This window comes from Anolis sagrei, chromosome 3 (assembly GCF_037176765.1).
Source record: "Anolis sagrei isolate rAnoSag1 chromosome 3, rAnoSag1.mat, whole genome shotgun sequence".
Classification (NCBI taxonomy): domain Eukaryota; kingdom Metazoa; phylum Chordata; class Lepidosauria; order Squamata; family Dactyloidae; genus Anolis; species Anolis sagrei.
Window position 1 is genome coordinate 95,062,843 of NC_090023.1, and position 26,582 is coordinate 95,089,424.

General features: G+C 36.9%; 1 protein-coding gene across 1 annotated transcript in view; it reads left to right on the forward strand.

Annotated features, from left to right (window-relative positions):
- PUDP (pseudouridine 5'-phosphatase) overlaps positions 1-26,582 on the forward strand; it is an 84,238-nt gene that overhangs the window by 40,683 nt on the left and 16,973 nt on the right. The window contains exon 3 of the mRNA XM_060769911.2: positions 4,193-4,422. Within this exon, the coding sequence (XP_060625894.2) occupies positions 4,193-4,422 (230 nt within the window). The remainder of the gene's footprint in view (positions 1-4,192; positions 4,423-26,582) is intronic.

Consider the following 26,582-nt stretch of genomic DNA (forward strand, 5'->3'; position numbering starts at 1 on the left):
AGACCTCACTACCTCTGAGGATGCATGCCATAGATGCAGGCAAAACGTCAGGAGAGAATGCCTCTAGAACATGGCCATATAGCCCGAAACATGGCCATATAGCCATGAAAGCCTTCGAGAATACAATGTTATTAACAGCTGTGATTTCCATATAGCAGTATTAGTTACAACGTAACAAGAAATCAGAATATTGACTTCTTCCTAATTCACCACTACTCATGGCACATATGGCAGAATTAGGGCTATTCCTACTATAATAAAGTCTTGCTTATTCAACCTTCGCTCATCCAACGTTGTGTATTATCCAATGCAGGTTGCCTCCTGCCTGGATCCACAGCTGTTTTGATACATTGCGATGCTTCAGTGCAAAATTAGTAAATACAGTAATTACTACATAATGTTACCATGTATTGAACTGCTTTTTCTGTTGATTGTTTACAAAGTATAATGTTTTGCTACTTAAATTGTAAAATCATAACGTAATTTAACATTTAATAGGATTTTTCTTAATCCTTCCTTATTATCCAGCATTTTCACTTATCCAATGTTCTGCCAGCCCATTTATGTTGGATAAGCGAGACTCTACTGTATATGCTACGCATTGCTGCAGGCATTCATTCTCAAACTTGTGCCAAGATACATCAATTATGCTGATAAACTTTTTTTTTAAAAAAAGTATGTTCTCTATATAACCTGCTGTTTAGTGAAATCTAAATATAATGCAAAGTGAGGATTACTCTGAAATCTAAATGCAATCCTAACATGTTATAGTCAAGATATATATAAAGCCCAAATTAATTTCATATTTTGATTTGTTTCCAATCACAATGATGTCTCAGAATATATAAATATGCAAATACAAGTATTCTAAAATCTATAAAAATCCATAATTCAGAATATTTATGGTCCCAAACATTTTGGATAAAAGATATTCAGTCTGTACTGTGGTTTATGACATCTAACTAGAGCAGGGTTCCTCAAACCTTTTGAACAGAGGGCCAAGTCACAGCCCCTTAAACTGCTGAAGGGCCGGATTATAATTTGAAAAAAAAATAATGAATGAATTCCTATACACACTGTACATATCTTATTTGTAGTGCAAAAACACTTTAAAATAATACAATAATTTAAATGAAAAACAATTATAACAAATATAAACTTATTAGTATTTCAATGGGAAGTGTGGGCCTGCTTTTGGTTGATGACATAGGATTGTTGTTGTTGTGTGCTTTCAAGTCATTACAGGCTTAGGTTGACCCTGAGCGAGGGCCGGGTAAATGACCTTGAAGGGCCGTATCCGGCTCCCAGGCCTTAGTTTCAGGACCCCTGAACTAGAGGATGCATATAATCAATTATGAATATTTACAAGTCTCCATATCTTGCAAGACTATTTATTCTTGGCCTTGTGTTCTGGTCCAATCACTGTGAGCCCCCTGTGATTGTACTATTCTTTTACTTGACAACAAAGTGAAGCGTCTTATCATACAAAGACCTAAAACAGAAAGCCCAAAACCAATTCATTAATTTTACTATCACCCCATCTTATCTTTATGTAGATATGACTTCAATAAAAACCGTACGTGGGCTGTATGATCAAAGATTTTACATTATGCTCCTAGGTAAATAGGCTGTATGTAGTTGCAAATCAATATTTTCTAATTGATAAAGCAAATTATTAGTATACATGGTTTAATTCATTGATTTACATTGGTAAAATGTAAATTAATCCCTCATACTGTTAATCAGTCATCTCTTATCTGCAATATTTTTGCAGAAATAGCCTAGTTTTTCAAAATACATTAGGAATGAGATTAACTTTACAGAAGCTTCTGTTTAGAAAACAAAATTTTGGCCTTGGAAGGAGAACACAATGTTTTAAAAGCGATTTAAAGGCTACTTAATTTTTGATGCATGGACCTATGGGCCTTTGTTTTTTTCTCCACTGTTTTGCAAGCTCCTAGTTAAAAAGTTGGTAGAAATTTGTTAAACCACTGTTACAAATGTTATCAATTGAACACTTCCTTTCAAAATAGATATTGCTAGAGAAGAGACTTTAACATTGTGTAAAATTTGTATGTCCTAATTATGCTGTTCAAGAGGATGATATTTTCTTATGGCAAGAAGTTTTAGTGGGTTTCAGAGAACCCACTAAACTCCTTATTATAAGAAAAGAACCTTTCTAGTGTCCAAATGTGCAAGAAGTTATAAAGTTCCACAGCTTATATCTGGAAACATTATGTACCACAAATCTAATGGAAAATATTAAATCACCTTGGTCTTTCTTCCGTATAGAATTAATATATCTGCCATTTACTCTTCCACAGGTTCTCTGGAGCTCAGGGAGGGTCTGTCACTAGAAAAGAATGCCAAGCACCTTATCCACCTACAATTCTCAGGATTCCTTAGCATGGCACTGTTAAAATCTTGTTAAGATACTATAATTGTGTAGATCTGAATGAAATTACTTAAAGTTATTTGTCACAACTACCAAAAACAACCTCAGTTTTCGTGATAATGCTCTAATTGCTTTTAGCCCAGAGAGATGACTAGTAATTATAATTCCCGTTTTAAAAAAATGGGTGTGTGCTTTAAAATGAGAGTGCAAATGAAGAATAAATTGATGACGGAAAACAAAATAAATAATTTCTGACATCCCAGATTCAAGAGACTGGAAAGAGCAGGGAGCTGAAGCACCAATAAAACTCAAGGGAACCTGAGTTAAAGAACTACAAATTAATCATGCTTTTATTTTTCAAAACTGCCAAATAGAAAATGCTGAATTACTTCCTTTTTTAAAGTTTCTGTAGTCCCATGAGAAAAGCTCCTATCCTGTCAGTTGTTTTTTTTCCTTTCAAATACTGTATGTCTGTTTTCAGAGATCTTAATTTGACAAGTGTAATTAATCATTATTTAAAGTTGCTGAGGATTTTTTTAAACGTGAAACCTTTCAGTTTACTAAACTAGACTAAACTTAGTGAATATACATCAATCTCTTTCTTTTTTAATTAGCCACTTATTAGCCAACAATTTGTTGCTTTTTGATGAACTACTTTCCTATGAATTATTTTCTCCTTAAGCAGGAAGGCATCACTTCACAGTTCATATAGCTGTGCGTCTGGTAATCCTCTAGTGCTTCATTATTCCAAATTTTGAATTTTTCTTAGGGCAGCTAGGGATCCAGGTTATATTTTTTTAAAAAAATCATTTTCTTATAACTTGCGCACAGCATTTCAAACATATTCCTTTTTTCTTATAAGCCACTGAAATTTTTGAGCGGATGTCCTAGTATCTGAAATGTGTATTGTGCTGGACAGAAGGACTCTAACTTAGTGGTAGAGCACATACTTTGCAAATGTTCTAGCTTCTATCTTTAGCATTTCCAGGGCTAAAGACCCCCCCCCCCCAAACCAACTATTTGGAGAGCTTTTTATAGACCACAGAGTTGTTAGATGTACCAGTTCAATTCAACGTAAGGCCGCCTCCCTACATTGCTTTATTTATGTAGGTGTAAGGTATAGCAAAGGATAAAGAGATGGAGACAAGAAGACCACAGTTATGTGATAATTGTATTGTGTCAAATGATCACCAAGTGATTCTTGCCCATTACTATATATCATTTATAGAAATATGCAGATTTCTATAATTTTACAATGTTTATGTGTTTTAATTATGATGTAACCTGCCTTGAGCCAAGAGGAGAGGGGAGTAATAATAATAATAATAATAATAATAATAATAATAATAATGCTATTTGTGAGGCCTGAACGAGATGTTGAAAAGCATATGTGAGGGGGTTTGAATGGGATGGACATACTAGCCCTAAACTTCCACCCTCAATATATGTCATAAAAAATTGTATTTATTAAATGTATAGCCCACCTGGAGAGCAATAGCATTTTTCTTTATGTCTCTTTTCTATTTAAGGCTAATGTTTTTCACTCTTTAGTGCCTATCTGAGATAGTAATATAGGCAGAATTTTTTTAATTATACATCTTACGTACGTGTTCAATAAGAAAATGAGTTAGGATAGGAAAGGCAGAAGGAGGAAAAGAAATAAATGTGTGAAAAGAAAATAAGTTTGTGTGTGAATGGAAAGGAAGGACGGGAGAACAGAATCAGTAAATTTGCCACCTCTTTTTTCTCCCCTCAACATTGTATATTTTAATCGGTTCATATAATTTTGTGTCACAGGAGTTGAAAAACTAATCCGCCATTTACATCAACGGAACATACCCATAGCTGTTGCCACCAGCTCATCCCGAGTGACATTTGAAATGAAAACAAGTCGACACAAAGACTTCTTTAATTTATTTCATCATATTGTGTTGGGGGATGACCCTGAAGTGAAGAATGGCAAGCCACATCCTGATGTGTTTATAGTTTGTGCAAAAAGATTTAATCCACCACCACTTCCAGAAAAGGTAGGAATAGTAGTAATAGAAAATGTAGTGGTCTGTAATCCAGGTCATGTTTTGACCTTCATTTGTTATTTTGCTAACAGCAAGTTCCTCAAGAGCTTTGAAAACATTTTAAAGGGGGAAAATAAAGCAAGAGAAAATATTGCCAAAGGTTTTCTTTATGCATTATATATAATGGTTTGTAATGCAAATGCAAATTGATTTTCTGCACTCTACTGCAAAGAAACAGACAGGTTTTAATCATTTCCAGACTTTTTTTAATAACTGTGAATACTAAAAGTTTAGAAAATGATGGATTTTCTACCTGTGACATTTGGTATCGTGTATGCTTTCAAGTACAAATGACCTCTTTTAAATATTCAGAATATGATATTATCTAACCGTTCATGACATTTTTGTTTTTCATGTTGAATTTGAAGTAATTTTATTTGATTTATACTTTTTAAGTGTTGTAGCCAAGAAAGAATAAACATGTATGTCTCCAGGCCTCCGCAGTAAATTAGCAAAATTGTTAAAATCATTATCTTCATCATCATCAGCAGCAGCAACAACAGAGAACTTATTAATTGGGTATAATTGGGAATTTACTATTGCAATGGATCGTAAACCCCCTCCTTACAATTTTGGTCCTTTTCATTGAAGACTGTATTGGAGTATTTCTCTTAATACCTCAGCTGCTTCAGAACCCAATCCCTGATTTGGGACTGCAGAAACCCATTCCTGAATTACAGCCACATACTTTGCTTTAGTAAGAAATGTTCTCTCTTGCTGCATTTGTGTGTGTGTACATACACACACACACACACACGGATAAGTATAGAAATGTTAGTCAGGAAGTTGACCCCAAAAACCTGGGTCAACTTATCCATGAATCAATGTAAGTAATGTACCTTAATTCATTTTAAAAGGAACCTTCCCCTTCTCTGAGTTGAGTGGTGAAAGGCCAGACATCACCAAATTCCTAACTCTAGAGACATATAGTCTAGAGTTCCCTCTAGACTACATGTCATAGATTGCCTTTGAACTAATTCTCATTTTCTTAAAAGATGAGCAGGAAAACACATAACTGTTCCTACAGCCAATGTAACTCCTGGATCGGGACTAGCAGAGGAAATATGAAACTGTAAGCACAGTATGCACAGTTGGGTGTAAAAAATGGGCTGACAAAGAATGTGAGCAGGTGTGTGTGTCTTGCTATAAACAGTTCCGCTTGCTCATCTTCTCAGCTACCACAAGCTCACGGCTGTCTTTCACCCCTTGCATCTGTACAAAAATCATTGCACATTTTTCTTTTTCTCTTGCTTTCTGTTCACTGCTTAGTGGAAGTAATCAGATCTGTTTATTGTATACCTTGCAGTTACAGTTTCTTATCACTTTGAACATTAGAATCTTGGTGACTCAGAGAGCATCAGGCGTTTCAGATTCTCAAGCAGGAACTGATTTTTACATGCTGATTTATGCAGCCCCTTGAAGAGATTACACTGAACTGCTGAATGCAAGTTGCCATTAAACTGTGCAACAGTAAATAAGTGTGCTAATTTTCTAGTTCCGTACAAGTATTTTATTTAGATGTCTCAGTGTGTATGGTTTGCAAGCTGTGTGTAATGGGCTAATTTATACTGCCCTATTGCAACTCCCATTACTTGTATCCATTAAAACTTACTGCCAATTACATGTAGCTCTTTAAGCTCCCTTTGAAAGCTTGCTTTTTGTGTGGAATTGTTTTGCCTTTTGATTTCACACTAAAAGTCTACACTTACTACTTCCTAGGACACCAAATATTGTTAACATGTAAACATGATGCATGGGTCTGAAAGCAGAGGGTTTGCCTAGGTTATCACAGGAGAAGGTTGCCTTTTCCCATGTTAGCTCACAGGTCTCACCTCATTCATGAAATATTCATAAAATGTGTAAAATATTCATATTCATCTGTAAAATATGCAATTCACATATCCAATTTACAGATAAGAATCAAAATACTTAGGTTAAAATAACAAGCAAACTGGAATTATGGAATTCTCTTCTCAAACCAAAAGCAATGTGGGGTTGTTTTACATAAGCAGAAAAAATGGATTATAAGGAACCTTTTCACACTTTCTGCCTTTCCATCTCAAAGTCACCTCCTGAAGCGACAAGCCATTTTTAATAGGGGTTTACTGTATAAGCCTCGTGAGGCTTGGTGTTCTCTCAGCAAGATTTGCGAGATATCATCACATACATTTGAAATAGTCATTCCACATTCTGTGGGATCCTCCATATTGTTGCTGAATGTTGAATGCTACCTCACCCCCCCCCCCCCCAAAACTCCATAAAACAAAAGTGAAGAATGAGGGATTTCTTTCTCAAGGAAGAGGGAATGGGTTGCGAGTCCTGCTTTCATGGCCAAGGAGGCGTTCTTGCCTCTTCCTCTTGTCACTGCCTTCACCCTGAGTTTATTTATTTATTTATTTATAACATTTCTACCCCGCTTTTCTCAACCCCAGAGGGACTGAAAGGGTTTACACATAGGCAACTATTTGATGCCTTAAAACTATATACAGTTAAAATGAGCTTTTAAAGAATAATAATAAAATACATTAAAACAATTAAAACATTTAAAACAATACATTCACAATTGATCAAATAATCCACAAGTATAATCTGGGTCATTCCTATGGTCATTGCAATTCATTCCATATCTATCTATTACACAAATTCTCCAAAGGCTTGGTCAGAGTCACGTTTTTACTCTCTTTCAGAAGGTCACGAGGGAGCTCTGATCTAATATCCCTGGGGAGGGAATTCCAAAGTTGAGAGGCCACCACTGAGAAGGCCGTGTCTGTCATCCCCGCCAATTGTGCCTGTGAAGGAGGCGGGACCAAGTGAAGGGCCTCCCCAGATAATCTTAAACTCCAAGTTCATAATGATGGCAGGTTGCTTTCCTTGTTCTTCTCATGCACCTAAGTTTTATCCTTCAATATCCACAAGTCTCATAGCACAATCTGCAATTTGAGCCCCCAAACCTGCCCTCAAACTTATACATAAAGTCAATGTATACATGAGCATATATAGTAAACAGTGATACACTGAGGAAAGAATAATAACATGCATATTTGGGATGTTCCTTTTTTTGTTTGTACACAAGAAACTTGAAAAAAATATGAAGGAGAATAATAAATCATGATTTGTGGCCTTCTCACTCTCTACATGATATGAATGTAAAACAATACAGATATTGGTAAAAAGCATTATCTTTAGATTAGCAAGTCACTGTATTGTTTTATGGAGCTCATTGTACATATCATACTTTGAAAGCTGTGGGACAGTGGTGGGGGCAAGCTGAATTAGTGCTCCCTCTTTTCAAGGCCCAGGATGCTTTTGTGGATGTGAACAAGAATAAGTCTGGAATAGTTATATTTAATTTACTGGAATTCTTTCATAAAATGCTTTAGGATGTATATTGTGCTTTGGCTTGCAACAAATAAATCCTTTTCTTTAAAACAATTCAGAGCATTGATCTTCTCAGTAAAATTGAAGTTCCTTTTTTAATTGCCTTAGCCCTTGTCACAACTGTGCCTTACAAAAAGAACCACTAAAGCAAGGAAATGCTCTGTTAGCATTATTTTTTATTGTTCTATAATTTATTATTCGAGTGGAGCCTGCAGAAATCTTTGAATCCTCAATGTTTTTCATGTTTTGCTTCAACCTTTCTTTTAAAATCTTCTTCGTGGTCTCAAAATAATCTTCCTTTTAATGCTAGCCTGATGGTTTGGCTCCCATGTTTTCCCCTTACTGTACTTGCATATAATTGTTCAGTGATATGGCAAGGATATATTTATTATTATTAGTATATATTAATGTGCTTCATTTGGCTACAAGGCCACATACGCTGTACAGTTTATTAACATTGGCAAAGTATTTATTACATAAAGAGGGCAAAGTATCTTATCTAATACCAGGGCAGTAGACAGCAGCCATGAATTTAGTGCAATTATAAGGTGATTGTAAACTGCAATTTATAAACTACTGTTGGAGAGCCTAGGATTCAATTGTGCGAAATGCAAGGGATAAGGAAAGTCATACATAAATATTTTTCAGTCTTTATAAATTTCCGGGACAGCCTACCTTAGAATTCCTTATTTTCATTTCCTCAGTTGCAGTCTGATTCACCAATGATTCACACCTAATAATTCCAGAAGTGCCTCAGACTAAAGCCCCATCTACACTGTCCATTTAATGCATTTCAAAGCTTGTTTTAAATTGTGGCAGCTAGACAGCAAATTTCCATAAAAGTGTGCAAAAGAAAGCCCATAATGTGCACCACTGCTTTATAGTTTGTGTAATCACCATCAGGGCCTCAAACTGGTTCCAGGATTTCCTCTGCACAGTGAAACCACTTTCTTCAATACTGGTTTGAAACAGGATTAAATTGTCAGTGTAGATAGGGCCTATGACAAGATGAGCACAAGAAAATCATTCTGGAATTAATACCCACTCAGCAAAATCTTGGCTTGCACATCATTAGAAAGCATTGTGATATTGCTTGTTTGGTCTGGAGGAGAAATCAGAAAAAGAAAAATATAACTAAACTTAACATTTCATTTCTGTTTCTATGCCATCCCAGATTGGATGGTTTATAAACATAAACAAACAACTAACATGTAACAGGCGCAGGTTCGCAGCTTGGGTGTGATCCTGGATTCATCGTTGAGCCTGGATTCCCAGGTTTCAGCGGTGACCAGGGGAGCATTTGCACAGCTTCGGCTTGTGCGCCAGCTGCGCCCGTACCTTGGGAAGTCTGACTTGGCCACGGTGGTACACGCTCTGGTCACATCCCGTCTTGACTACTGCAACGCTCTCTACGTGGGGCTGCCCTTAAAGACGGCCCGGAAGCTTCAGCTCGTCCAGCGCGCGGCAGCCATGTTGTTAACAGGAGCAGGACGCAGGGAGCACACAACGCCCTTGTTGTTCCAGCTCCACTGGCTGCCGATTTGCTACCGGGCCCAATTTAAGGTGCTGGTGTTATCCTACAAAGCCCTAAACGGTTCCGGCCCAAAATACCTTACGGACCGCATCTCGGCCTACGAGCCCACGAGGACCTTGAGATCATCTGGGGAGGCCCTTCTCTCGATCCCGCCTGCCTCACAGGCACGTCTGGCGGGGACGAGAGAGAGGGCCTTCTCGGTGGTGGCCCCCCGGCTGTGGAACTCCCTCCCTGCTGACATCAGACAGGCGCCCTCCCTCATGGCCTTTCGTAAGGGCCTGAAGACGTGGCTCTTCGAGCAGGCTTTCAACTGAGTGCTATGTTACTGGAAATGACAACCAGAATGAATTTACGACTACGAGATTGATTATGATTCCATAATATGACGCAGCGGATTTTTAGTGTAATTTAAATGTTGTGTATTAGTGATGTTAGTTTGTTGTCCTGATTGCTTTGTAAAGTGTCTTTTTTGTATTGTACACCGCCACGAGTCGCCCTAGGGCTGAGAGCGGCGGTTAATAAATGCAATAAATAAATAAATAAATAAATAAACTCTCATCTCTTCATGAAGCCTCAATGTCTGTGTGAAAGCACAGTTAAACATCAATTATTCTATGGATTAGACCCCCCCCCCTCCCCAATTAGATACCATTTTCTATGCTTGTTACCACAGCATAACTCAAGTATTCATGATCTGATATATTTTACTTTAGAAAGCAAACATATCATGGGGTTTTCATGGCAAGATGTCTTCAGAGGGGGCTTGCTTTCAAGAAACAGTTGAAGACATGCCTTTGCTCACTGGCTTACAAGGAGGAGGAGAAGGAATTGGTAATATTTTAATTATACCTCTGATTAATAGCTACCATCCGTATCCATGCCTTGTTCGCCCCACCAGCTCGATTGATATCTTGAGCAATGATCAATCTATTTTCCCCCAAGGAACAGGGAAATTGATGCTTCTGTTCGATGGTTAATGTTTTGTCTTATGTCTGATATAACAGACTGCATTTTTAAAATTTTAATTTTAGTAGTTAAGTCATAATTCGTGTTTATACATTGGGTTGCTAAATTTCGTTGTTATGGGTGTATTGTTGTTGTATTTGGGCACTGAATGTTTGCATTTTATGTTTGGAATCTGCCCTGAGTCCCTCTGGGAAGATGTAAATTAAGTTGTTGTTATTATTATTACTATTATTTGTTTTTGCCTTCTTCTGATGTTGAGAGAGTGTGACTTACTCAAGGTCGCCCAGTGGGTATCCATGGTTGAGAGGAAATCAAACTCTGGTCTCCAGAGTCATAGTCCAGTGCTCAAACCACTCCTCCATTCTGGCACCTCAAATTAAACAATGTGTGTTTAAGCACTCATAATAAATGTCTAATGCATGGTTCAGTGGTCATTCTTCCTTGCTCATTAGAGCTATAAACTAAGAATGATACATAAAAAGAACCCAGATTTTCAGTCTCATCATTGAATTTCCGTATATACTCAAGTATAAGCCGACCCGAATATAAGCCAAGGCATCTAATTTTTCCACAATAAACTGGGAAAATGTATTGACTCAAGTATAAGCCGAGGGTGGGAAATGCAAAATAAAAATAGATACCAATAAAATTACATTAATTGAGACTTCAGTGTGTTAAATACTTTTGGATATTTACATAAAACTGTAATTTAAGATAAGACTGTCCAACTCCGATTAAACCATTATTCTCACCTTCTTCCATGTAAATGTGCTCACCTATCCTTCCCATAATAATGAAGAGAGTAAAATAATATATGTAATAATAATAATAAATAGAGAAAAATAATAAATGCAATAATAATAATAACAATAATAATAATGATAATAGAATAAAATAATAAAGGTAATAAAATACTAATAACAGAGTAAAATAATAAATAATCTCAACTCAAATATAAACCGAGGGGAGCTTTTTCAGCCGAAAAAGGGGGCTGAAAATCTAGGCTTATACTCAAGTATATACAGTAAATTAAAATATTCTACAAATGGAGGGGGCATTTTTTTTTGTTTTCTAAAGAAAAAATATATGGGCTTTTCCCCACAGCAGAATTGGTTGAATGTGTGCAAGGAATGAAATAGAATGTATTCCTTAGCTACCTTTTCTTATTCATAAATGACTTGGGAATATCCACATATAGATTTGCAGAACAAATTTTTTAAAACCCCTAAACTACTTCTCTCAGCCTCCGCTTCTTTTTTTCTAAAGTGAAGCAATTGGTGTGATGGATTCTTAGACCCACCATGCAAGACTTCTGTGTGATTTTTGGCTGTGCTTAAAGTGATTACTGGGAAAGTGCTTCCTGCTCAATGTCATTCCAAGGATGAAGAAATTCATCTGTGAAAGTTTTGTGCTTTAATAAAAAGATTGCTGGAACAAAACCTTGGAGTATTAGCTTTGTGTGCATATAAGCTATTGAGGACACAACAAGAAAGCATACCTGCAATTCAGTGCAATTGCTTTACATACATATCCAAAACTCTGAATGCTGCCCATGATGTTCAGTAATTTCCCATGATAGAAAGCCATTCTTAGTATATCATTTTAGACCATGAACAAATTGTTCAGACTCTTAAAAAACCCATCTTATACATATTAACTTGGAAAGAAGGGCCTTCTTTCTTATATAACCTAGGTATATTCAGGATTACTCTTTAATATGCCCTTCAAGTAAGCTTCTAAATTGATTTTGTTTCTAAATATATACTAAAAATACAATTCAACTCATTTTAACGCACACCTGTTGAACACTATTGTTCTATTATCAATTTTTACCTACTTTATTATCTTTTTTCTTATTTCAAACGGAGAAATGGGATTAAGTCCCTCAAAAGGCAAGGCCGAATGTTGTGTTTATAGGACAATACATGCACTAAACAATCTACAGTTGTGATAGCTGTAACATTTCCTTTTGCTTTGACAGGTTAATGCATTTAAGTTGAAGTTCTGAAATTACTGGAGATATTAAAAGCTTGGAGTCCGCAGTGGCACAGCGGGTTAAACCGCTGAGCTGCTGAACTTGCTGATCCAAAGGTCAGCAGTTCGAATACAGGTAGCAAGGTGAGTTCCTGCTGTTAGCCCCAGCTTCTGCCAACCTAGCAGTTCAAAAACATGCAATTGTGAGTAGATCAGTAGGTACCACTTCTCTAGGAAGGTAACGGCACTCCATGCAGTCATGCTGACCACATGATCTTGAAGGTGTCTACAGACAACATTGGCTCTTCAGCTTAAAAATGGAGATGAGTACCACCCCCCAGAGTCGAACATGACTAGACTTAATGCCAAGGGGAAACCTTTATCTTTTTATTAAAGGCTTACAGAGGTTAAACAAGAACAGCTACTCTTTCTTGTATTTAGCAATCATTTGGAATAAATTTATTTTTCAAGCCTTGCATTTTTAGTGCAAGTCCCAAATTAATTGATGTCTTCAAAATACCACAGCTCTTGAACACCTACTTATCACATAAAGAGCATGGCTGCTCAATAGCCAACCTTCCACTGCCATTATAAACTGCAGGAACAGTTGTGCTGTGAATGTAAGAAATGTAAATTTCCCAACCTTTTAAAACTTGACATTGCAGGCTCTAAAGGGTTTTTTTTTTTACTGTGTGCACACATATGTATGGGATGGACTTTTAGCGTATCTTAAGTGGAACAGAAAAGTAGACCAGGAATCTTTGTTAAAGTGGGTGGGTATAGTGTCAGTACTATAAAGTTTGGTCCTGGGGTGCTATTTGGAGAATTTTGTTGAGATACATAAACTCAGCATTTCCACAAGCAGCAAGCAGAATGAAAACAAAGAAAGTGAAATAGGTCATTCACCTGGGGTGTTGTTGAGAATAATCTGTTAAAACCTTTCTCATGGGAAAAATAACACCACAAGCTTATAACAATGTCTGACACATCATTGGTATGTTTTCAAGAAGATGGCTCAGCAAGATCACTTCTTGAAAACATGGCTCCTGTTCTTCGTGCATATAAATGTAATGCTAGCTTGTCTTTTCCCATTAGCTCAGTGTTCATATTTTTGGGTAGAGATATATACCTAAATGAGGTTAAATAAAGCCAGCATGCTGTATTGGTTTAAATGTTGGATTAGGAGTCTAGGGTTCAAATCCTTGCTTAATCATTTAAACCCATTAGGTGATCTCACTCACCCAACTTTAGAAAAAAGCAATTGTAACAGCTTCTGGTTAAATCTTGCCAAAAATTACACCAGATGGATAGGAAGCAAAGTAACCTCTGCTGGAGATTTGGCATGCACAAAAGGACATATTTTCATTTATGGTGGGAATGCCCTCAGCTGAAGAGTTTTTGGAACAATATATTTAAGGAAATAGGTAACACTATAGGATTAAACATTGCCCCGGATGCTAGGTTAGCATAACTAATGGATGCCACAAAGCTGAACTTGGAAATGAAAAAAAGAACTGGTAATTATTTTACTCACAGTGGTGAGACTTATAATCGCAAGAAATTGGAAGATAGTAACCAATCTCACACTGGAAGCATGATATGGGGAGGTATGGGACATTGCTTTAAATGATAAATATCAATAGAAATGAGGGTGTTCCGGGAAGAAATTAAAAGATCAGAATTTGATTCATATTGGTCAGATTTCATCAAATATATTTTAGAGAGTGATAAGGGAAAACAATGCAACCTTGTTAGTCAGGAAATTTTGAATATGACATTTGTTTACTGGTTGGCTCTTAAATGTATGGCAAAGGAAATTATACTTGTTCAGGCCCTGGTGGTGGAGTACTGTGTTTGTAAAATATTCATTGTTTTGTGTTCTGTTTACTCTGTAAGTTGTTAATGTGTGTGTGTGTTCCTTTGATAGTGTTGCCATAAACACATAACAACTTAAACAAAATAGTTTGTATCCCAATGTTTTTCATTCATCGCTTCAAATAACAAATAGATTTGCTGTATTTACATTTCTTGTGCTTGTTTAGGAGTATTTATGTTGTACCTCTTGAGTATCCCTTATTCAAATTGTTTGGGGTTAGAATAGAAATGTTTTAGATTTCAGATTTGGAATATTTGCATATATACAATGAGATATCTTGGAGATGGAATCCAAGTCCAAGCACAAATTTCATTTATGTTTCATATCTACCTTATACTTGTATCAATAATTTTGTGCATAAAGCAAAGTTTGTGTACCCTGAATCACCATAAAGCCAAGGGGGTCACTATCTTAGCCAATCATGGGGAGAATTTTGGAGCATTTTGGATTTCCAGATAACTTACATATCAGAAAGATTATATGTGTTTATGAGCATTTCTCTCAGTTACTGACAAATTCAGTAAAATGTGGTGGGAAAACATTTAGTTGTAAACAGAAAGATTTGTATAGGCAATGCAAAACAGGCACCATTTTAGAAGAGATCATTATTTCACTTCCTTGCAAATGCCAAACCTTTTAGTAAGCCATTCCTGCTTTTTTGAGTTATAGAGGAAAAGGTGTGAATTTAAGTTGCTTTCTAGGCATTGATCATTGGTATGAGTAAATTGCATGTGCATGAGTTGTTTAGTATTTTTTGGATTTAGTTTATTTATTATATTTAGAGGTGGGAGGCATAATGTATAAGGCATATAGGATTGGGCATTGGAGGAGATGGGAAATAGCTGGTACTCTCTCTGTATATTACATTTTTTTTCTTTTATTCATATTTTGCCTGTGGTGGAAGCACCTCATGCATCTAAAAGTTCTAAAAAGTGGTGTGAAATGCTTTAAAGCAGGACATATTTTAATACTATTATTTAGTGTGAGATTATACATTTGGTTCCACCCGAGGAAATCTCTCTCTCAGGTGACATTTCAGTGCAGAATATGGGACCATAGATTCTTATAAATTTATATGATGGAGACAGAAATACAGGACATTTTGAGTTAGTATTCAAGAAATGCTAGTCCTGTGGTTATATATTTCCCTGCCTGGTGGTATACTTAAAAGAATGTATCATTATAGGACAATGCCACCTTGTGGTGATTATGTCCATTAAAAATATTATTCTTGGCAATTTCTGCATAAATTCAGTAGTTGGTGCCTATGGAAGAACTCTTGTCTTGATATAAGAAGAAATAAATGTTGTCATTGTGATAAAGGTACCTGATGAGAGCTTTGTGTCAATTGGATTTTACTGTTGTATGTAAATTGCATAGTGAGGCTAACATAGTATAACCAATTATGTCTGCTGAAAGAAGACTCATTGGTCCAATGGAAGGATCTCTGAAACAAAAAGAGGGGAGGGGATTTATAGTAAGCGTGTGGAAATCTGTTCTGTTTTTGTTCTGTTTTTGTTTCAAATTTCGGATGCCCCGTTCTGTTTTCAAGAAGATTCCGGGGAAATTAAAAGGGGTCTGCTCAGATTCATAATTCAGAACCGTGAGTTCCGTTTCCATTTTGGGATGAATCTTCCCAAAAACAGAACTGGGGGAGGGACAACGAGGGGGAGACACACATAAAAACAGAACAGATTCTGTGCTGTTTCACACACCCCTAATTTATAGTTCTTCTATTAAATACTTACCATGCTGTTCCAAATGGCTCCCCGGTTTTCAGCAAGAAGAAGCAAAGAGGTCTGGAGAGAGAACTATTAATCAGTGAAAATGCCACTAATTTATAGTTCTCACTCCAGCCCTTCTTGCTTCCAGAAGCACACATGAAGACATAAAATACTGGAAAATTGGGAGATCTGAAACATTTTTTTGATATCTGGAGGAATTGGAATATTTTTCAAAGAATAATGAATAAAATAGGCCCTCCCCATACTTTTGTTTAAGAAAGCATATGTAACAGACCATTATAATCTTACCACATAAAGAATTTCACCCGATTGTTCATTCGTTCAGTCGTCTCCGACTCTTCGTGACCTCATGGACCAGTCCACGCCAGAGCTCCCTGTCGGCCGTCACCACCTCCAGCTCCTTCAAGGTCAGTCCAGTCACTTCAAGGATGCCATCCATCCATCTTGCCCTTGGTCGCCCCCTCTTCCTTTTGCCTTCCACTTTCCCCAGCATAATTGTCTTCTCTAGGCTTTCCTGTCTCCTCATGATGTGGCCAAAGTACTTCAACTTTGTCTCTTTGTCTTCACCTGATTACAATTCTTAATCTCAATTTTATTCTTATAGTTCTTTTTATGTGACTGCTTGCTGTATGTCTGCTTACACAAAACTAAGGAATTTACGGTTCTGACCTTTGTAGCTCTACTTGTATAAAAAAGGGGGGGGGGGGACCTAAATTACATTTTAAATTGTTTTCTGAATAAGTACTATAATAATTTTATACCAAAGTAAATACTGCATTTTATATTCCTAAACTGACAAGTTGGCTTTCAGTCTGTAAATCGTACTCATACTGTAGTTTTTTCAAGATGTCTGTTAACACTGTTACCATTAGGAGAAGAAAACAGTTTTCTCCACGGCTTTAAATTTTTCAGAACATTTTACATCTCTAAACCCATTCCTCAAAAGCCATTGATGCGACAGTCTCCTCTTGGTGCTGAAGGCACAATGGGTACTTATCATCCTGTACGCTTAAGAAATTCATAGCAGGATCAGAGCATAAGGTCTACTCCACTGTTGTTTTGACCTTCTTGAGTACAGAGTGTGTGCAGTCTAATCCAAATATGAGGACTTGCTATAGTACATACAAGAAGGTATAGAATTCAAAGACATAGCCAGTTAGTCTGTATCAGTATACAAAGGGATTTTGAAGGACCTTTGAAACAGAGAGAAAGAAGCTGATAGAATAAGCTTTACTTCTCATACTACGTTCTCATTCATATCCATAAAAGTCTGTTCATAGACACTTCGGTCCATGCTTCTGATGAAGTAGACTTAAGCTTATGAGAGCTTATGCTACCGGCTTCTCTCCAATAGTGCCAAAGGTGCCACAACATCTCTTTGCATGGTGATTGGCATGTGTGCAATTCATAACACTATATCCTATACACATCTTCTTGAATAAAATATGTTTTTTCCAACATATTGGAAAAATATGTTTATGAATAATGAAAATTACACTGTTTGAGATCTGGTTGCATTTTAATTGTAATAACATTTAAAAATATCAAAACCCCCCTCATCCCAAAAATACCCTCAGGAACTTCAACATACCAGAAATTGGCCACTAACCTCACCTCATTTGCCATAGTGGATCACTAAAATATCACTATTTAGTAAGTTTTCATGTTCACAAGATCTCTTCTTCAGGATTTCAGTGATACACATTTTGAGGAATTGGAAATGGAGTGTGAAGTACAGAAATCTAGCCGAATATATTGACCATTGTCTGTAGGCAGACCTACTCTAATCACTTGAATATAACACTTGCCTTTTTGGCTAAATCACCTTATCAAAATTAGGGTGTGCATTAGATTCTCATAATAGGGTAATGTTAGTGCTGAGACAAAGCAATAGGGGAATCTGCTTCAAGGGCACCTGGAGCTTCTCTATGAGCGATGTTATGTGTAATGTAATTGTCATAGCTCAATGCTATGCAATCCTGGAATTTGTAGTTTTATGGGTGCATTAGCATTCTTTGGCAGAGGAGTCTCAAGGCCTTGCAAAAATACAGCCTCCATAGCATTGAACCAAGGCAATTTAAGTGGATTCATTCTAAAACATAGATGCACCCAAGGTTTCTTTTCCATTGCCTAAAGCTGTGGTGTTCCAACACAATTATTGGGTTGTTTTTTTTAAGGAATTCTAAGAAGGAAGCAATTGTAATGAGCATGTTACAAAGAGTACACATTTTACATTCACGGGCAAATACTTTCTTTGGTTTCAGGGTTTTGAAAATTGAGGCGTGCATTAGATTAAATGGTGCATTAGACTCGAGTAAATACGGATATTATAGAAATGAGAGTTTTAGGTTCTGCGATATTTAGCTGTAACCTCTAAAGTTTTCTCCATTGCTTTAGCTAACACACCAGGCTCCTGAAATAACTTACAGCACATTTAAAGGATTTGTGTGTGTGTGTCAAGAGGGACTTGAGAAACTGCAAGCCACTTCTGGTGTGAGCGAATTGGCCATTTGCAAGGACATTGCCCAGGGGACACCCGGTCTGTTTGATGTTTTACCATCCTTGTGGGAGGCTTCTCTCATTTTCCACATGGAGAGCTGGAGCTGACAGAGGGAGCTCAACCCGCTCTCCCTGGATTCGAACTGCTGATTGGCCAGCAGTCCTGCCGGCACAACCACTGGGGGCTCCATTTAAAGGTGATTGTTTAACAAAAGTAGTTGATTTGGTACATCAGACTTTAGTCTCACACCCTCTATTTTTTCTGCTATTCAATTCTGATTTTAACAACTTCATAGATGGCAAATGTATGTTATTGGAGTAAATTTACTGTAAAAATGGTAGCACAAAGCTTTTACTCCACTAAATTGCTATCACATAAATATATTTATTTGAAAATTTCAGAATGTGAAAACTTTCCCAAATTTCTGAAAATTTAATCTGCAATAAACTACAGAGTTAATAATTGTAAAAGGTATAATATCTGTACAATGTTATATGTAAAATTATTTTTATTTTTGAAGTCAGAATCTGAGCCAGTACAATTCTACTGATTCCAACTACACCCAGATTTGCTTTTGACTCCAGGACTCTGACTTCCCATTCCTGTACAAAAATCTATTTTTTTAAAGAAAAGAAATCATAAATTGATACTTCAACATCTTTCTTCATTGAGACCACAGGCTCTTTCTAATCCACAGTAGGATTTTGTTTTCTTCTTGGAGTGCAGCCAGGTTCACTTTTTCTTAGAAGCAAACATTAGTGTTCTTCACCTATAATCAAGGATTTTGCCCTTTGTTGTTGTCACAATATTTTTCCTTTCCTCCCGAAAGGTCTAGTAGTCAATAGATGGTGTGATTGGGGATGCTTTGTCATCCTGACATACTTGAAGCTGGTAAGTTTCCCCAGGAGATCTTATTTTCTAGCTCTAAATAGCAACCGTCAAAGTTAACAACAAGGAGTTGCTTAAAATTCCATTGAATTGCATTTTTAGTAGCTGGATTCACATAGAACATTAAACCATGGTTTCATTTTACAGGTACACATGCCATCCTTTCCCAGAATTGTCATGTGATAAAGGAGTTCCAGAAGACTGTGCCTCGATTTTATGCTAGTTTTAATTATTGATGTCAAAATTATACTTGGCTTCTATCATTAGAAACTAACTATGTTTTCAAGCCATTGTGGAACTATCTTGTTTTCATCAACAATCATTAAGATTTCAAAGTGAGTTATGATTTGGATGCAATGCTGAGTGCTAACTTAAAAGGATAGATGAAAACTCCTGATTTTCTTGTCACAGAAACACTAAAATTGGGAAAAGGAAGCTACTCAGTGTTACCTGCAGACTGTTTATACTCTGCCTGTATCTATGGTTTCTTCTTTTTGTTCTAATATTTAAAAGAAAAGTATCTTCTGCTTCTGTTATGGTGAAAATGGCAGCCATATCAAACAGTAAGCAAGTTAGAGTTCCGAGCTTGTCATAACCTGTGCTCTGTTTCAAATATATTGTGTTGGAAATTTAGACTTAGTCATACTTAGTGTAGAGAGCTTGGTATCAATGCAATATCGATTTCAGTGGGCCAGCTGCACATATGAATCTAGCTGTGTTTGACATTTCCTTTATTTGATTTCACTGGTAACATATGAAGCTGTGACTCATGTCTTATTTGCTTGGGTTCTACCATCTGAGCATCAGCCATTGGCTTAACTCTTATCCAGATAGATTGGAAAAATAAACCAGAGTGAATGATTTCTGTGATGTTTTTGTTCTCAATATAATGTTCCATGTCCCCAGAGGTATTTGTAGCTGTAGAATTAAGGGTATTAGCCAGTAACACCCAGAAACATAAAATGAGATGAAACATTTGTTTTGGGTAGCTATCAGCCTTTTTTTCTAAATAAAGTATAAATGACATTCTGGGTTGTTGTAGGTTTTTCCAGGCTATATGGCCATGTTCTAGAGGCATTTTCTCCTGACGTTTCGCCTGCATCTATGGCAAGCATCCTCAGAGGTAGTAAGGTCTGTTGGAAGTAGGAAAATGGGTTTATATATCTGTGGAATGACCAGGGTGGGACAAAGGGCTTTTGTCTGCTGGAGCTAGGTGTGAATGCTTCAACTGACCGCCTTGATTAGCATTTAATGGCTTGGAAGTGCCTGGGGGGAATCTTTTGTTGAGTGTGATTTGATGTGCCTGATTGTTTACTCTCTGTTGTTTTGCTGTTTTAATTTTTGAGTTTTTTAATACTGGTAGCCAGATTCTGTTCATTTTCATGGTTTCTTCCTTTCTTCTTTGTAGTCTCTGTGCCTCACATAGTTGGATCTTGTGCCTGCATGGATCCCTCCAGGAAGTGTTCCAGAAATGTTTAGCTTTTGGTGGGAACCCTGTACCATTTAGCACTATTATAAATAGTGTCAAAACTACTGTCCTCAGTTCCTTTTTGTCCATCATGTAATTTGTTTCAGATATTCAGTGGCAAGTAGCTCTTAAAACTCCTTTTGATTCTTCTTCACTATTTCTTTTTAGTCTTTTGTCTATATTCCAATATAAAAAGTAGTAGTTCAGTGTTCCAGTGGCAGATCCCCCTTCTCCTCTCCCCAATTTATTCCCAACCCTGTTGATGTTTGCGTTAGATTTTAGGTTTCCAGTAACCTGTTAAAGAATTGTAGCTCCTGGGATGAAACATATTCCAATACTAATGACCACCCAGAGACTTTTTTTTCTTTTTCTTTTGACAAATCAGGGACTGAAAACATACCTGTCATGGCTTTGTATACATTTGGGAACAGTCTTTGAAAGCTACCGATGTTCCCACTTTACTCTGCCTTTGCCTTTATTTGTTAGAAGTGGCTCCTTTCAATGCTTTTACATATTGAGTCTCCATATCTTCACTATGAACCTTGGACCTACATGCATTGTCATTTATGACCGGCTGTACCAACTCGGTGTTGTTGGGCAACTCCTTGGAAGAGAAGAGTGATGGAGCAGCAAATACAATACCTTAATTGCCTTAACCCTTTTCATTCCAGAATCATTGGCAATACTTCCTCCCATGACCCTCTTTGAGGACCTCTGACTTTAATTTATTTATTTAAAAGTTTTATATACCGACCTTCTCACCTCTTTTGAGGGACTCAGACCGGTTTCCAACCATAAAATCACATACAATCAGTAAAATAACATAATTCATATTACCATAACACATTAAAACAACAAGTATATTCAAAACTACACTGGTCAGTCGTCATACTAAAATTGATTATACATCATCATCTTCCATCCATATCTCAGGGGGTTGGCTCACTCATCAAATGCCTGTCTCCATAACCATGTCTTTACCTGTTTCCTGAATGTCAGGATAGAAGGGGCGGTTCTGATCTCCAGTGAAAGAGAGTTCTTATTCTTGATACAGAACTTTAATCTATACTTTCTTTGGATTTAGTTTTTCAAATACGTTGCTTCTGTGAGAGATGGTCAACCAGTTATCATTGAAACTGTAATGCATGCTGCTGACTGCTGACAATTAAATCCATCTTCAGAGCCTTATCCTCAGCTGTAGTTGTAGGTGTATGTTCTGAAGGAAGGTTATTTTTTTGTTGATAGAAGCTTCAGCAGGTAGCCCTGTTTCTACAGATGCACACGAATTACTCCTGCAAAATACTCCAAAAGCCATTCTAGGGGTTTTTTTTTTGAATTTCAACTTGTTTCATTTCATTTCCAGACATTAAACATATAATACAGAAGTATATATGTTGTGGTATAGACCTAAGTAATGACTTCCTTCTCCTCCCCACCACTACACTGCAAAGGAACAGCAGTGTGAGGTCATTATTTCCCATCTCCATCTAGATGACAAGAAAATAATCCAGAAGCCTGTATAAACACACTCGCTATGAGAGTGTTCTCCAGTGAACTCTAACTTTACCATAATCCTAAATGTCTGACTGTGAAGCAACTCACTGCATTTTTTTCACTTTCTTGAACAGGACTCTCCACCATTTCAGTAAACATGATTTTACTGAAATCATGTAGCAGGATTTCAAATTACGGTTATCTTTCACTGACTATCTTTGAGCAGAGGGAAGCTTGTTTCTCATAAGTTTCACTGCATCATGCACGAGAAAACACCATTACATTGTATAGCACAAAAAAGTACTCCCATGGCAAAATTAAACAGATTTTTAAGACAGTTAATGTCCCATAAAAAATTGAAAAGTTGTACACTGTAAGTGGGAATTCATGAAGTATCAGTTCCTTAAAATGCAGGTGTAGTTCTCTGTGACTTGCAGCAAAATATGGCACTAAGTTACTAAAATGTCCATCCTGCCTGAATGTCACTTAATTTAGCCTGTATTTTCACAACTGCTTTTGCATTTATCCTTCACAGCATCTTTGCTATTATTCATTCATGCTACTTGTGGGAAATGCTTCCAGAGATCTCAGTTAGTAACTTCACCACATGTGACACTCAACATTACTTCTTCTTTTCATTTAATTCACAAGGTGACATGTTTCTTTTTGAAACTTCAAGTCCATGACAGAGAAGTGTAGTTGATGGTGGGGAAGTGTAATTGATTAGTAGTGCATTTTACTCTAGAAACAATATTTTCCTCTTAAGAATAGTCTTTCCTCTTAAGGATCAGATCCACAGATAAGTCCTTCCAAATCCCACACTGTTTGTAGCAATATCTGGGGCTGTCTTGCAAAACTGCATGCCCTTATTTACTACTGGCTGGTTACTAATGTCTCTTTCTTGGGCAAGGAGCTTGAGGGAAAAGAGCAATCATTCCACCAATCAGTTGGAATTTTTTTTTCTTGGAGGTGAACAAACATTTTGTTTCTTCTCTTATGAAGGGTTGAGTGGTAGAGCAGCTTCCAGCCAAAAGTCAGATATTTTTAAGGAGGATACAAATAAGACACCAGTTCTTTTCCATTCTTTTCTTCCAGCATCTGGAATTCAGCTGCCTCCAGCTGTTTTGGTTCACCACATTGAAAAGTTTGATACAGCCCTTACATAAGAGCTGGAAAATCTATTCCCTGCCCATGTTGTAACTTGCCTTTGTATATATTTTAAGAAATTGTTGTCCTTGATAATAAAAGAAATGTACTTTGAGCCCCCCGTGAATGGCTAGCTGATTTAAAAGTGGTTATATAAAAAGCATAAAACAAACATACCTATAAAAGAGAATAAAAATGTCATAATCCCATGTAGAAGATTGAGACAAGCAGTTCACATCAATAAATAGACTTTGTAATAACGAGTACCCCATGTAATAAGAGTACCCCAAATGCTGAAAACAGAACATAATTATCATTTAAATGCTAGTAGGATAAACATATGAAATTTCCCGATTTCTGGCATTAGTATGTTATCAGGATAAGCTGAAACATATTTTAAAGTGAGTCAATATATCTACAGACAATCTCATGACTTATTTCTTTCCACTTTAGATGCCAGCCCTCAGTTCTTCAAGGCCAATGTCTTCTTGTGCCATAAAACTGTACATACATAAAATGAAATACCATAGTTTGGTGTAGTTAAAAAAAGTCATTTTGATGAATCCATTTCAAGGATAAGGAGATAAAATTTTAGAGGGTTATAACTTCCTGTGTGCACATAACTTTATGTACTTCTTAAACAATATTTCTTTCTGTGTAATAGTTCTAATTATACCTACAAGGTTTGGCATGTCAGACATAAAAGCTGACCTACTTAGCAGTCAACATTTTTTTCCAACTTGTTATTTTTGCATCTCTCAAAAATATTAATACATATTTATGCTAATATTATTTGATCCAAAGATAGAAATGTTCACTTTTGACAGCTAATGTGCTTGTACTTTTTTATTGTTTTTAATTTTAAAGAATGCAACAGAATGATGGTTCCCTCAATATGTGTTTGTGGTGGATTTACTGTGCTAACACAAACATTCACACAAACATGCATCTATGAAATTGTGTTTAATGTTTCTCCTACAAATCGCATGTGTGAACTGGGTTTTTAAAGCCCTGAGCAGTATCTAGGTGTGATATCAATACATGCTGCACATAAATGTATAAAAATGGTTCTGGGGAAAAGTAAACATTTCTCAAGCACAGAAAAGAGTAAACAAAGGCATGAGGGATTTTTGTCATCTTCAAGCATCAAACTGTAATGCCCCACAACTTAAGACACAGATTAATAGGTAACATAGGCTGCTGTCCCAAACAATCAAGCTTCAAGACCTTGTGGACATATGGAAGCCAGTGCTTGGTTCTTCAGACCTTATATCAACACTTTACAAATGGATTGTACAGAGAAAAAAGGCTCCAGGAAGAGCAGTCGTTCATTCTCTGTATTGATATTTCACAATAAACCTTAATTTACCTTGAGAGGAATGACAGTAGCGCTTCCTGAGAAGGAGTTTGAGACCTTTCTCTTTCATAGTGGACTACTAGTTTCCTGTTGAAAAAGCATAAGAACCATGATTGATCTCACCTGTGGTTTATTTGATTTATTATGCATCTGTAGCTTGCCTTTCTTCTTTATAGTCTCTGTGAAAGTCACATTTATGGTATTTCTTGTGTGTGGGCAGTGAGCTTTGGACTCCTCTAGACAGCTGAAAGTCTTCTGGCTGCAGCCCCACCCACCATCCCTCCCCAGGAGGCATATAACCAGTGGGAGAGGATATAGCTTCAGTTTCTGTGCTCTGCCGACATTACAGCAGCTTGGAATTTCTCAGCAACTTACCTTGTGCCTTCAAATTGTGAGATTACTCTGTGGGGTTTCTTTCTCATAATTATTTTGACTTGAACTAGTTTTTGGCTTTGGGTTTGTTTTCTGGTTTATTGAATTGTTTGAATAAGGCTATTTGAAATACCAAGAAGATACTAGAGGCCTTCCTGTCTCCTCCCAAAGACAGTCCTCATGGATAGTGTTGGCCATATGCCTGTCTTACCAACTTACTGGCAAGTACTTACCTGCACAGCCTAAGGGTCATTTCGCAAGTGCTGTTGTTGCATCAACTGCCTTTTTGAAGAACAGTCCACTGGAATAGGACCGGGCAGCCATTTGGTCTTCCTCATTTATTTATTTATTTCATACACTTTTATCCTGCCCTTCTCCCCCCAAGAGGGGACTCAGAGCGGCCTCACATAAGCACAGTACAATGCTATCACCATATAGATAAAAACAAATACATCAAGACATTAAAACAGTTCATTAAAACAATAAATTAGTCACACCAATTAAAACCAAATCCAAGTCAGGGGTTAAGTCAGTGTTGTCGTATCCAAGTCTTCTTTCCAATTGCCGCTGTCCCTGTCCACTAATCAAACACTTGGTCCCAAGGCCAAGTCTTCAATTTTCTTCTAAAGGACAGGAAGGAGGTGGCCAACCTGATGTATCTGGGGAGAGTATCTTTGTTATGCTTTACAAATGGTGTTATTTCAAAGAAACATAAGGCCTTTGGTAGAGCGATCCTTCTTTCTTCAGTGGCATGACTCCCACTATCCAAGACCAGTAGCTCATTAGTTTACCATAAGTGTGACCTTCACAGAGACCATGAAGAAGAAGGAAGGTTGCTTATGTGTAACCGTGTTTCTTCTTAGTGGTCATCTATGAAATTCGCACATCCTAACAGTTATAAAACTGATTACAGATATACAGAGGTGCAGAATCTTTGCAAAGTAGGATAATGCAGAAGTAGATAGAGTGCTGATGTTTGAAACAGGCACCTCCCACATCAAAAGCATGTGTTTGTCTAAAGAGGTACAATCCCTTCCTCTTTCCACCTCATTCCTGCTGGGATGTATTATAATTCTTTGTGACCTCTTTATTAGGATATGTCCCTATAGATACAGATTCTAAAGCAGAATCAATTAGAAAATTAATGTGCCTCATCAGCATCTGAGAAAGGCCAATTTAACCTTGAGCATAGTTTGAAAACCACTGATATCATTAACCAATGACTTAGAATTATATAACAATTTTGTCGGCACCTGGGACACACAATTTCTCACAGAATTCTTTGCATGTTGTCCTCCAAGGATTCCATCCAGCCATCCAGAAAAAATCAGAGTAACCTCTCATCTAAATATGACCTTCTCCTTCCTTCAGAGTCACATTGTGTCTATCCACCTGCCACTCACAGAAATACAGT